Source organism: Tinamus guttatus, unplaced genomic scaffold, assembly GCF_059628265.1.
Source record: "Tinamus guttatus ecotype Peru unplaced genomic scaffold, ASM5962826v1 Tinamus_guttatus_pri_ptg000716l, whole genome shotgun sequence".
In the NCBI taxonomy this organism is placed as follows: Eukaryota; Metazoa; Chordata; class Aves; order Tinamiformes; family Tinamidae; genus Tinamus; species Tinamus guttatus.
Window position 1 is genome coordinate 3,287,422 of NW_028289250.1, and position 13,447 is coordinate 3,300,868.

Below are 13,447 nucleotides of genomic sequence, written 5' to 3' on the forward strand. Positions count from 1 at the left end.
CTACAAAGTTGTAGTGCAGATCTGTGTGTTCTTACCCCCTCCTTCCGCCCCCCTACTACTTGGTTTGAGTCAAAACATTGCAGAGCTGGTGTTTTGAAAGTTAGCAGTGCATGCTCTTTATAAGATATGCTCCCAGCTTCCTGCCAACTGTTTGGGATTTTTTTTTCTTTTGTTTTTTTTTTTTAAAAAGGGCATAAAATTAATCTAAGACAATCTAAAAGCCAAGTAGTTGGGAGATGGGAAGAACAAAAAAGCCCTAACAGGAGCTGAAAAAATTTGTCTTTGCTTGCATTGAAAGTTAAATGTCTGAAAATAGAAAAGGTTGATGTTCTGAATGCCATCTATGTTTTTGTTTTTCTACCTTTTCCATTGTGCGTTTAAATTGAAGAGAGTTTTGTCCTAAAATAATTTCCAATTTTAGTGTTATATCTGATCCAGTTGGGATCCTGTTAGAATTTTGGTCTTCTAAATATTTTGGTGTGTCAGGCCTTATGCTACTAACAAGGGTATGTTTTAAATAAAACAAAACAAAGCAAAACCTTCGCCTCTACAGAATGTATTACATCTGTATTTCCGCATATGATCTGTGCATGTTCCATGTATTTTAAATTTGTTTTCTCATTTTGCTATGTGAACTAGGTGAACTTGTGTAGTAAGACCTGAAGCAGTGCATCAGCAAGAGTTCAGGCCTGATGGCTATAAATATAGAGGTCAGGAGTTCTGCTGCAGCATATATGAATTAAAATATTATATAACATGAAGGATTTATTTTTGGCTTCTTTTGGGTGGCTAAGTCTGCTTACTGTAATAGAATGAATTATTTTTGGCAGTTGTTTTGCCTCTTTTTTTTTTTTGAGAAACTTTTGATTGTTTTCCTTTCCTTTTTTTTTTTCTTTTTTTTCTAGAATGTTTGAGATCTGATATCCGTGGATAAGGGTGTCGGTTTTCTGAGGGTATTTCACCTCTGTTCTGTATCTATTAAGTTTTAATAATAATCCATGGATATGAGCACATGGAAAAAAGATACTTGGTGCCATGAAGCAGCTATTAAATAAATTCTCCTGTCTCAAGATGGAAGATGAATAAATTTTATTGAAGATAAAATGCAGTTTATAAAATCATTAAAGTTGAAAACAATTTTTTAGTTATTAAAATTAGTCTTGAGTCTTGATGCTTTTTTCTTTTTCTTAAATGGTTGCTGGTGAGTTATAGGGAAGAACTAAGTGAAGCAGGTCATAGTAAATAATTTTTAATAGTCTCTTCGAGCCTTCAGTGTAATGAGTAACCATCTAGTCTGACTGACAGCAGGTAATGAACTCGAATGACAGAGCACGTATTGTGGTTACAACGTCTGTTGTTTTTTCTTTTTTTTTTTTATGTTTCCCTAGAACTGCAAAACATTTAACCACTTGCAGCTCCAGATATTGTAAGCATGTCATATTTTCAAAGGATTGTATGTATTGAAAGCAATCTGTACTCCTGAAATGAAACTTTATTTCCAATCTCATTTCTTGCAGAGTCTGCAGCAGTCACAGAGTCGTACTGAATTCAGCTTCAGAGGTGCTTTACACATGAAATCTGCTGTCTCTCCAGCTATTTCTGTCCTGTCACCATCTCAGCAGGTAGAGTGCTTTTGTATCTGAGCCATGCACCAGGCGTAGCTGTTCTTGGTGTGGGGGTCCTGTGCTAGTTGCTAAAGGCTCTTTGAGACTTCTGGCCATCTTGCTTGGGGAAGGTGTCAAAGAGTCAAGAATCCATACTACATCTGTCACAAAAGTACTTGAAGGAAAAGCTTTTTTATCTCTAACATTCATAGATTTGATAGGGATAGAGAGAAGTTCTGTTTCAAAATGCAAGCTCTGATGCAAGGAGGGTACACAAGTCAGATAGATGGAGCATCATTGGAGCTTGACTTTAATTATACCAGTATTTTATTTTGTTTTCCCTTAAATTCTTTTTTTTTTTAATTAACTGAAATTATTTGGGAGGAAATACCTAGCAGAATTCTTTGAACGTGAGGGAGAATTTAGCCCTGAGAAAATTGATCTTCTAAAGGGTTACTGAAAAGAATACAAGTCAGCTCCCATAACTAGGAAGTTTGGGATGGAGTAGGGGGTAAGATATGGAAAATTCATTCTTTTTAGGGTTGAAATCACAGAAGCTACATTTTATAATTCTACTGATCATTATTTTTGCTGTAGATAGAGTGGGTTTTTTGTCTTTTTTTTTTTTTTTTTTTTAGTCCTTTTTAACTTTTTAAGTGTTTCAGTCAATACGTGTGAATGCTCTGCTCATTCATCAGGTGCTAGATCACTGATAAAACAAGAGTGTGTATCCCCATGTGTATTTTCTTGCACTAAGAAGCTGTTTTGGGCGTGCCTTTTTTTCTGCTGCTTTTGTGTAGCATCTAGCAGTTATCATAGCCTGTGATGATCATGGTGAAAGTAGCATGCTGCTTGTGTAATACTTTGTGCTTTAGTATTTGAAGCTCCTTATAAATTCAGTGATCTAAAACCAAACAGACAAAAAAAAAGAAAAAAAAAGAAAAAAAAAAGAAAACATTAGTGACATTAGTTTTTCATACATCTGCAGCCACTACCAGCTGAAGTATTCTAAGTATTCTCTCTTTGTTATTAATCACTTTATGCCATGTAAGAAGACAGCATATGATGTTTTATACAAATATTTTGAATATAGTTTTTAACCACTTCAGTCTGCCTTGCTGTAATGGAAGCTGAGGCTGGGGCTGTCCTGATGATCTCTTAATGTCACTTAAAGTCACTTGATCTTGTCATTTAACTCTCTAAAACACATAGTTTCTAGATGTTATAAGACTGGTTAGCCACAGCTACCAATCTTTCACCCACATGTTGGGTAAAAGGTGAGAGTTTCAGTAATTTGGCAGTGCCTCCTTTTGTTTGTTGCACCTTCGAAAACATTTTGAGTGTTTTGTGTGTATCTGGCTGCCCATGCGACGTCTCAGGGGCCCCTAGGAATTTAACCTGTAGCAGCACTGTTTGTGTGTCTCTGTTCATCTGCTTCCTTAAGCCAGTAATTTAAGAAACTGTTGGCCGATTTAATCAGATATGATAGAGGAAAGAGTCTCAAAGACAGTTGAGCTTTTATAGGTTCAGTGCATAAAATGTGGCTGAGTAACAGAGAATTCCAACAGCAGTAACAGTCATTTCATATCTTATTGGTGCAAAGGAATTTATTCAGGGGAAAGTAAGTAAGCAGAAATTGAGTTTAATAATAAGTAGTCTGGCGTCTTCTGCTTTGCAGTGGAGGAAATGGTGAGAGCTCCCACTTGCAGCTAAAGTATTATGTAGTGACTGCTTGAAACCCTTATTATGCTATTTTAATATTTATGTTACAACAGCAACTGAAAATCATGTGGCTATAGCAGCTGGAATTTTAATCCTTTTAATTATGACAGATTTTCAAAGCATGTTCTGGCTGATTTGGTCAGCTGACTGTATAGCATGTACAATAACATCAAGTGATCGCCCAAATTCTGAGAGCAGTGATCACCTCACAGGAACTGGATGTATTTTTAGGTTTCTCTGCTAGTAACAGTCAAGTATGCATACTTAAGCATCTCATATGAACTCAGCCTAGTTGCTGACATTAGGCTATCAGGAAAGGACAGCTGTTCTTTCTTGCTATAGTCATTGATTTTACCCTCTAACTTCTTACCAAATTTTGCTACGGAACCCAACAGGGTATAAACACTGTAAATCTCTTCAGAGCCTGCTTTAATGATTGGTATTTTTCTTCTGGTCAACAGCTACTGTGTCTGCTAGCTCTTTCCAGTTTGAATCTCAGAGCAACTTGAAGTACAAGTTTAGACATTGTTACCTGCAGCAAGATTTTTTTTGAGCTCTACTTTGCCCCCCATTATTTTTTTCTTCTTTGCAAGGCAGTGTTTGGGAAGAAGGTGCCCCTTATAGTTGTTCGTGGCATAGTAGGGATATATTAGATGTGCTGATTCAAAGAAAAATGATTCATGTGTGGATGCTTTTAATCCGTGAATCCAAAAGATGCTAAATTGTGGTTCACAAGAATACATAATTCACAAAATTAAAGAAAGTGACCATTAGCTGAATGATGAGCATTCTCATTTTAGAGATAACATCCAGTTGTTTCACCTGGTGCCTGTTTGATATGGTCATTTGATTGACTTTTATATTTGGATTTAAAACTTATGTTTGAATAACTTAATTGTATGAAAAGCCTTAACCAGTTAAGCAGTCCAGGAACTCGTGACTCCACAATGCAGTTGTGGGGTTTGAAGGCCAGACACTAAAAAAAATGTGTGAGAAGGACATTTAGAAAGCATTAAAGGGCTTTTACAGTAAGCGATAATTGAACTGTGATATTCTGACTAAATAAACTGCAGTTCTATGGCAACTGCTATGAAATTAAGGCCTGAGGAGGGCATAGAAATTTTGGTAAATGTCATGCAGATGTTCTACTGATGTCCAAAGAGATTTAAAAAATATTTAACGGGAAGTTAGTATCAAACTTTTTAGTGATCTATAATATTCTGATTTGAGCAAACTAAGGGAATAGGTTACTTCAGCTATTTAACTGATCACATGCGTAACTACTTTATAAAAACAAACACAAGCATCTGTTACAGGACTAAATTAGCATCTACCTAACTAAAACATGGTATTTTTAGTGTCTGATGTGGCCTTTGTACACTGTCTGTCAGCAACACTCTTCATCTTTAACAGTTATCTCTTTACTCTTCAAACTCTGATTTTTGTGTGTGAGACAATTAAGTTTTGGTGAGCATTAGCCAGTGCCTGAAAGAGTTCCTGGAGTTTGATAAAAGCTGCTGTAGTCACACAACTCGGGTTTCAGATTCTGGCTTGTAAAGACCAAGATAGTGTGCTAGGGAGGAGGATGTTTTAGTGTCTTAATAGAATGTTCTTCTGTGTAAGCTCACACAGGCTATTTAAAGACAGCATTTAATGATGGTTGACTAATTTAGGGTATGTCTGCACAAACGGTGCGGGCGGACACGAGCGCTCGGAGCCGTGAGCGTGAGCCAGCCGTGGCCCCGGAGCGGCAGAGCGGACCCCGCTCGGCAGGCCTGAGCTCTGCCCTGCACGGCCTCGGGCTGGCCGCTCCGAGCGGGCAAGGTGGTGGTGCATGTGGGCCTCAGCTTTAAACGTAATTGTGGGAAACTGAATCGGCTTTACTGACATGGGACTGCTTTTAAGTTGATGGAGTGGGTGCTGGGCATGATGTGGCCTGTGAGTTAGCAATTAGCAATTGTCTTTCTGGACTCAGTGTATCTCCATTTTATGTGTCAAGTATTTTTAAAATGTGCACATACTCAGATAACTTTTTTTTTTCCTTATCTCCATTCATTTGCTAACTCCAAGAAAACTAGTGTTTGACTTCAGTGTTGATGCAAAACTCAAAAGGCCTGAGTGACTGAGGAAGAGTGTGTGTGTGGGAGGGATGTTTTTGTTTGATATTTTTGAGCCTTCATAGCTGCTAGATGTTCAGTTGTGGATTGTATGGACTATCTCTAAAAAGAAAAAAGGAAGCTTTTGAATTTAGTTAGAATTTCTTGGGATTGTTGATGAGTTCGAGTTGTAGGTATGTGTTCTTAAGTATCTCATGCTTTCAATGAGTGTTATTATCATGACTATACTCTGTGGTCAATTCCACAGCAGTTTTAACAAAACCCTTTTTTGCAATGCTATTCTGCCCACCAAAGCATCATAAAAGCAGAATGGACAGTACATTTTTCCCAGTTACTAGTATATAACTCTGTACTGTTCAGTAAAGGGCACCATAAATTTCCCTGTTTTTTCAGTAGGAACCAAATCATCTCAGCAATTTTATTTTTTATATATATATAAATGGCTTATACCTTTCATATATGAAATGTATATCTCTGCCAGTACTTATCTTGTACTTTTGATGTACTTTTGATGACTAGTGTACAATGACTACCTTGTTTAAAAAAAAAAGAAAAAAAAAAAAAAAACAGATGCAGGTTTCTTGACTTTGCAACTAAACTGTCGGTATGGCCATCTGCAAGACCCGTCCTTTGTGGGATTGTTTATACAATATTAAAAGTTGAATGTAGGCTGTAGGACCTAGGTAGGAGCTGGCGTTTTTTTTAAAAAAAGTCTATATGATAAAATAATATCTTTAGCATTAAGTAACTTATTATTGCAAAAGGGTATTATTTCATAATATTAGAAGTTTTCTTAATAGAAGAAAATAGATTAATTAGTGCAGATGTGTATGTATTTTGAAGGAATTGTTTAAAGGAGGTATTTGGTAGAGGAACTAGGATAAGGATTGCTCTCCCACAAAAGCCCAGTAGTTTTCCCTATGGTTCAGCTCTTGGCTGTAGGTGCTCTCTGACTCAATATGAAGGTTAAAGCGGGTTGTGTGCAGGAAGATTTCCTAAAACCTTTAGCAAATCAGTCGTGGAGTTCAGTGAGTGTCACACTTGCCAGTGTGTGATGAGGAAACTTACTTGCTATTCACTATATAAATTCAGCTGTGTTTTGCCTGCTAAGCATAGTACATATGCTTCTTTGTTAGAAGTGTTCAGAAGAGTGGGTGGCTAAAACATTTGAGCTATCTACATTATAAGGGATAGAGGGATGAGGTCTGATTGCTACTTAATATTCTGAAACTCATGCCAACTTTAAAAGAATACATCTGAGGTATGTACATAGACTTTTACATTACATGGAAATTTATTTAACTTTAAAGATGAGTGACTAAAATCCTATTTTCTTTTTTCATATTTTCAGCTTGAGTAAAATGAGTGGTACTAATTGGTTTTATTTTACAGTCAATTTTGAATATTTTTAGTTTAAGAAGTTTCAATTCATTTAATTCAGTTTGTACTGAAGACATTGCATGAGAATAGGAAAGACCAGGAAAATAAAATAAGGAAATATTTCTGTTAAAATTCTTCAAGTATTTTATTTTTCAAGGAAAGTAATTTTGGAAGGTAGGCAATAAGCAAAAGCAGGAACTGATCAATGTATTTTAGCAAAATGTTTTGAGCTCAGCCTCTGTGTAGTTCATTCAGATATCCCTGAACTGTCCTCCCCAGTGGAATCATTTCTGAGAGTAGTATCATATTAGAGCATAGAAGAGAGCTTGGACACTTGTGCACTCAGACTAATAAAGAGTATCAGGGCTTCTGGAAGTATGGTACAAAGGCACAAGCATTGCTCTTTTCTGTGTCTCTCTGTGTGTGTGTGCGCGCCAGTTTGTTTTAATAGTTTACTCGTGGATTTTTAACTAGCTTCCTATTGCTGTTTGGCCTGGTTACGTGAAGTTGCCATGTTACCCTTATACTCTGAGCTATTGTAAGCCCCTGTTGTATTAGAGAGTGTGTAGGGGGGAGTCTTTCTGCAGGTAGAGCTGAAGGTGCACGTAGAGCCATGTCAGGCACTGGGGTTCAGTGTAAAATCTTTCAGTGAAATGAAGTTTTTCTTTTTTAATGCATGCTGTAATTGCTACCTTTGTACAATAGCTACTATAAAAATAAGAGGAACTAGAGAGTATGGACTAGAGGGGGAAAAAAAAGTAAGAAGCATTGCAGAGCAGTGCTGCCTGTGTACAAGTGTGCGAGTGTGATGGAGTGTGGCACACAAGGAGGTTTAGAGACACACAGTGCACGTTGCAGTTTCCCTTACATGGAACTGTGTGAAAAGGGACCAAGAGGCATCGGCCACGCAAGCTGCCTGTCAATCAGGGTGCCTCTTTGGAGAGCTGAAGATGAAATACGGGTGAGAATGAATTTGAGTTCCTCTGTTTCTTCCCTTCCTTTGTAAAATCACGTAGTGTAGGATTTCTTAGTGACGGGAGTCAGTGGTGATGCTTCAGTTTTAGTTGAAGTTATCTGTTTGAAATGGAAAGGGGCACAAGAGGCACTTCAGAGGGAAGTACTGAACACTTTTGAGTTGCATATTTCATATCTAGTGAATACATGTCTTGAATTCTTGTATAAATGTGTGTCCTTAATCTTCAGTGGAACTTTTAAACACTCTTTTTTAATTATTATTATTATTATTATTATTATTTTTATTATTATAAAATGTTATATTTGTTCTCTTAAAAGAGCTACTGGTCAGGTCATGTTGTGTTAATGTGCATCTTGCCACTCATACAGAGAATACAAAACTGCAAATAAGTGTTAGTAACTATGAGATATATTAAGTTAATATTTTCCCCTTTCTGTCTCCCTTCTCTTCTCTCAGAATTGGATTTACAGTCATGGAGGAGCATCAACAGCATTTGCACTGTGTAAACTGCGTCAGTCGTCGCTGTATGACCAGACCAGAGCCTGGCACCTCCTGTGATTTGATTGGATGCCCTTTGGTGTGTGGAGCAGTTTTTCACTCATGCAAAGCCGAGGAGCATCGCATTTTGTGTCCACTTGAAAGAGTGCCTTGTTTGAACAGTGGCTTTGGGTGTCCCTTCATAGTAGCCCGAAATAAAATTGCTGATCATCTAGAAGTTTGTCCCGCGAGCGTGGTATGTTGTACCATGGAGTGGAATAGATGGCCAGTCAGTTACGCAGACCGAAAATCTTATGAAAATCTGAGTAAAGATGTTGATGAAGTGGAGCAGCTAGATATGGCTTTAGCCCTTCAAGACCAACGCATGTTACTAGAATCACTTAAGGTAGCAACCATGATGTCAAAAGCAGCAGATCAGATATCTGAACCCAGAGAGCAAACTCCTGTCAGATCAAGTGCCCCCGATGCAGTGCATTCAAACGGCCTGATGCCTGTGGATGAAGATTCTTACGGTGCTCTTTATCAGGCTACTGTAGAAACAACAAGGAGCTTGGCTGCTGCCCTGGATATCCTGAACAGTGCTACACGGGACATCAGTATGTTAAGTTCCAGGCTCTGCGTTTCGCCGTACGAAAGGAGAGAAGACACAGAGAGTAAAGAACAAGCTTCTAATGGAGTTATTCAGGATAAAAAGTCTGACCATGAATATTCCGATGAAGATAACATAGGAGCAGTTGGTGGAGTCAACTTCGATAGCCTGAGTCAAAACTCACAAATGGAGCAAAATGGTTCTAGTGATAATTGTTATGATTTAGTGCAAAAACATGACTTAAACCTCAGTAATTCTTCACTTTTGTGTAATGGCTTTCATGTAGAAAATGAAAGTTCAAAGGTGTTGGACCAGGATGAAGATCTTGGTGTGTCTAATTCAGAACCATCCAGTGTAGCAAATGGTGAATGTACCGTGTCTCCTGAGAGTGAGATGTTACAGCCTTGCTGTCCTTTCCCTGCAGCAGCACAGCCTAGAGAAGTAAGACCATCTGATCACTTAGTTAATGGCAGTGTTAGTCATGTAGCACCACATCATGCTAATGAAGAAGAAATGTTAGAGAGGCAGGTGGAGCAAGAAAGATTGAGAAATGTAGATCCCTTTTCGCTTTTACGGCATCGATCCTACAAATTCCTCGTTAATCACTATTGGTCTGCACCAAAAGAAGACAAAGCTGTTGATACATCAGATTTGGAGATAACAGAAGATCCCATGGGTCTTCAAGGGATTGATCTAATCACAGCAGCTTTGCTGTTTTGTCTAGGAGACTCTCCCGGAGGCAGGGGGATATCAGAAAGTCGCAGTGTCGACGTGTATCACGTTGACTTTGGGACCCAAACATTTTCTCTCCCATCTGCTATATTGGCCACAAACACAATGGTGGGGGAGATAGCTTCAGCTTCTGCGTGTGATCATGCCAACCCACAGCTCTCAAATCCAAGTCCATTCCAGACCCTTGGGCTGGATTTGGTTTTGGAATATGTGGCTAGATACCAAACAAAACAGCGTTCAATGTTTACATTTGTTTGTGGACAGTTGTTTAGGAGGAATGAGTTTTCTTCACATTTTAAGAATGTGCATGGTGACATTCATGCTGGCCTTAATGGCTGGATGGAGCAGAGGTGTCCGCTGGCGTATTATGGGTGCACATATTCTCAACGTAGGTTTTGCCCTTCAACACAAGGGGCAAAAATTATTCATGATCGCCACCTACGGTCATTTGGAGTTCAGCCCTGCATATCCACAGTATTAGTAGAACCAGCAAAAAGCTGCTTAATTGGACTACACAACGACCACCTGAGTAGTCTGCCTTTTGAGGTTCTGCAGCATATTGCTAGTTTTCTAGATGGCTTCAGCTTATGTCAGCTTTCAAGAGTGTCACGTTTAATGAGAGATGTGTGTGGAAGCTTGCTTCAAGCACGAGGAATGGTGATACTGCTCTGGGAGAAGAGGAGGTACCCAGATGGAAGTTCTTCTTGGCAAATAAAAGAAAAGGTAAGCTGTTTCTTTTTCCTTTGAAGATGAAAGGGAAAGGCTATTAAATTGTCTGTGTCTCCGCTGTTTCCCTGAGCATTATTATTTTGTGTGGTCACCACTAGTAATACTGTTTTTAGATGTACTACCAATTCAGGAAACAGGATGTCTCATAGAAAAGCATTTTGCAAAGAATGCTTGCTGGTTGTTTCAGTTGCTACTGGTATATTCAGTTTTCTCTGTGTTTCCACAAGTAGGAGTTGAGTAGGAGTCTGTCCAGATTTTTTTACTTGATGTAAAAATAATATTTTAAAATATTGGGAAAATTGGAGGTTTATCTAGCAATATGCACGTCACGGTTTTCTTTAAGGCTAATATTCCCTGAAGCAGGAAAGTTACTTACAAAGTTTGCATTTCTTGCTTTTATACTGTTTAAAGCAGTTTTCTTTCTCTTTTTGTTTCTATGATCTGCTAAGATCCCTTGACATGATACTGTGCCTTAGTCAAGTATGTAAATAATTCTTAAATCTTTTGGTGGTGACTTCTGTGTAGCAGGTTTTTCACCATTGCCTGCCCTCCACCCTGAAGTGCCAGGGTATCTGCAGCAGTAATTTGGAATTGCACAAATGTATCACTGCAGAAATGGACTTCCCCTGTGTTTTATGGTCTTGTGGCACTATCATTTAACTGCTCATCAGATCTAATTTGTAGACACAAAAAAGAGTGCCCGCCTTCAACATGGAATAGGAATGAGCCTGCAAAGGGCCATGCAGAAAATAGCATTGTATGTTCCTTTGTCATTTTGAATCTCATCAAAAGTTCTAGCAGGCCCCGAAGTGTGTCTGAAGGTGATAGCAAACATTTAGTTCCCTGATCCTGCACCTGTCTAGGTATGTTTGAGCCTAAGTGTGGCTTGTTTCCTAGGTCTGGCGATTCAGCACAGCCTTCTGCACCGTGAAGGAGTGGAAGTTTGCGGACATCGTCAGCATGGCTGACCACCTGAAGAAGTGTAGCTATAACGCTGTGGAGAGGAGAGAGGAGGCTGTTCCGCTGCCCTGTATGTGCGTGACACGAGAGCTCACTAAAGAGGGACGGTCCCTGCGCTCCGTTTTGAAACCTGTACTTTAAACATTGAAGCCACGCCAGTTGCACATCCACTCAAGCACCTGATATAACCTCGGTAATACTATGTGACACTTTATTAATGTACTAAAGATACTTTCTAGCTAAACCTATTCTGTCACTGTGTATATAAGGTTTGAAGTGACATTTATTTTTTATAATACTGTTTAGCTGGAAAGTAATTGCCTTAACGTTTGAAAAATTCAGAACTTGCTGGACAGGGTAGTTTTATCTAACTTATATAATTTAAAAACAAAACCCTAAGGTGTGTTTTCTGATTCACCGGTGCCCATGTTTTTGTTGACTGATAGCATTTCAAAAGTGACCTCTTAATGGTGTGCACATTTATACAGAAAACATTGAGTTGCAGTGGGACAAGATCCTGACCAAAAGTGCTCTCTGTATTAGGTCCTTTTTTTTAATTACAAATTATCATCCAAATATTTGAAAAATTAGGAAAAAGTCAAAGCAGACCAACATTCATCTTTTCTCATGAAGTCAGTATTCTAGTGCTCTTCCTGGTTAACAGCTGATCCAGGATAAGCATTTAAAAATGTTAGTCATGAGCTAAGTGAACTCTGATTTACAGCAGCTTAATTCTTAGTAAAACTTGCTTTTGACCTATGAACAATTATTATTTTTTTTAAAAACGAGTAACAGTTATTTCAGTTTTGGGAGCAAAACTTTTAAAGTTAAAACATGGAAAGCTAGTTTTTACTCTCACACCTACAGTGACACCTGATTTAACATTTTTTCCTTGTCCTGCAGTTGGCTGAGAGTTAAATTGCTTGAGCAGTCAGAATTTGAAGTATGGGATTAACAGTTATGGATTTATAATGCAGCTAACGAAAGGGCTTTACTTGTTTCATGGTATCGTGAAATGTGTTGTCTCCTTTCTGTTAATTTGTCTATAAAAATGCTGCTCTTTTGAGGAGCATTTTAAATTACTGACATGAATATTAAATGTATCGTCTTCATAAGATGAGGCATGATTCATTAATTGCATACGGCATATCACAAATATATATTCAACCACTTCTTTTTAAACAAGCGGCTCCAATTTGCTTCCAGTCTTCCATAATGAAAGATCTTACAAGGCATTTGTGAATAGAGCACACGAGCTATGAAAACGCCCTGGTATAGCAGACTGTAGTAACTTGAACTGACTTTCCACCTTGTTTGTATTAATGTTAGTGTCTCTAGCCTGTTGCACTTAGCAACTGTGCCACAAAGCTAAAACAGAAACAGACCAGTGCTTGGAACAAAGAAATACAGCACATATTTCCATTATAGGAAAAAATAAAGAGATTGGTAAGGAGGAGATGTTTACAAAAATAGCTGAATTTATTGCTCGTAATTTCTGTACTGGACACTTGTTTATGGTTAGTTTGGCTGCAGTTCACAACTTCGGTATCTGTGCATTTCCCATCCTGGGGCTGGTCCAGCTAAACATGCACTGCCTTTTCTATCCAGAGTGCTAAGGGTGCCCAGAAAGAAATTAAATCTCGTTCTTTAGTGCCATGAGTTGAAATTACTGGAGAGCTTAAGCCAAAGCTCTGCCTGGATCTTAAAACTCTCTGTCCTCTTCCCACCATTTCATTTTTCTGGCTGGCGGGAGAAAGGGAGTGAACCCTCCACAGAAGTTGCTGGCATTGGTGGTAATTCTTCGCTGTCACCACAGTAATGTGGAAAGGAGGATGTGGGTCTATGTACAGCTGGCCACGCCAACTGGATTTTAGGTGGATTTATAAAGAAACCACCGTGTGCTCTGGAGTACACGTGATGCATAAACCCACAAATCCTTCAGCACAAGGCAGGAGAGAAGCTTTCAGCAGTTCTCGTCTCTTAGCTCTAACGGCTCCTTGCTGCTGCTCTGCCGTGTTTAAAAGCAGTTGTCCGACTGGAAGGCTCCTGGACGTTGAAGTTTTAGGACTAAATCCACTTCAAAGTATCAGTCACGCGTTACTGATTTTTTTTCCTTTTCTTTTCTTGAGTGCTTGGGCCA

At 38.6% G+C, this 13,447-nt stretch overlaps 1 protein-coding gene across 1 annotated transcript; it reads left to right on the forward strand.

Moving 5' to 3' along the window:
* The first annotated feature begins 1,360 nt into the window (after positions 1-1,360).
* FBXO30 (F-box protein 30) lies at positions 1,361-13,186 on the forward strand. Its single transcript, XM_010224619.2, has 3 exons — positions 1,361-1,622; positions 8,256-10,341; positions 11,245-13,186. Exons 2-3 carry the CDS (start codon positions 8,272-8,274, stop codon positions 11,446-11,448), a joined length of 2,274 nt encoding a protein of 757 aa, XP_010222921.2. The 5' UTR covers positions 1,361-1,622; positions 8,256-8,271; the 3' UTR covers positions 11,449-13,186.
* Positions 13,187-13,447: the final 261 nt, after the last annotated feature.

What these genes read in the sequence shown, in the direction of transcription:
- FBXO30 (XM_010224619.2), top strand. Translation starts at nt 8,272, where the DNA reads ATGGAGGAGCATCAACAGCATTTGCACTGTGTAAACTGCGTCAGTCGT. An exon ending in CTTGGCAAATAAAAGAAAAG is followed by an intron (nt 10,342 to 11,244) that starts GTAAGCTGTTTC and finishes CTTGTTTCCTAG; the next exon opens with GTCTGGCGATTCAGCACAGC.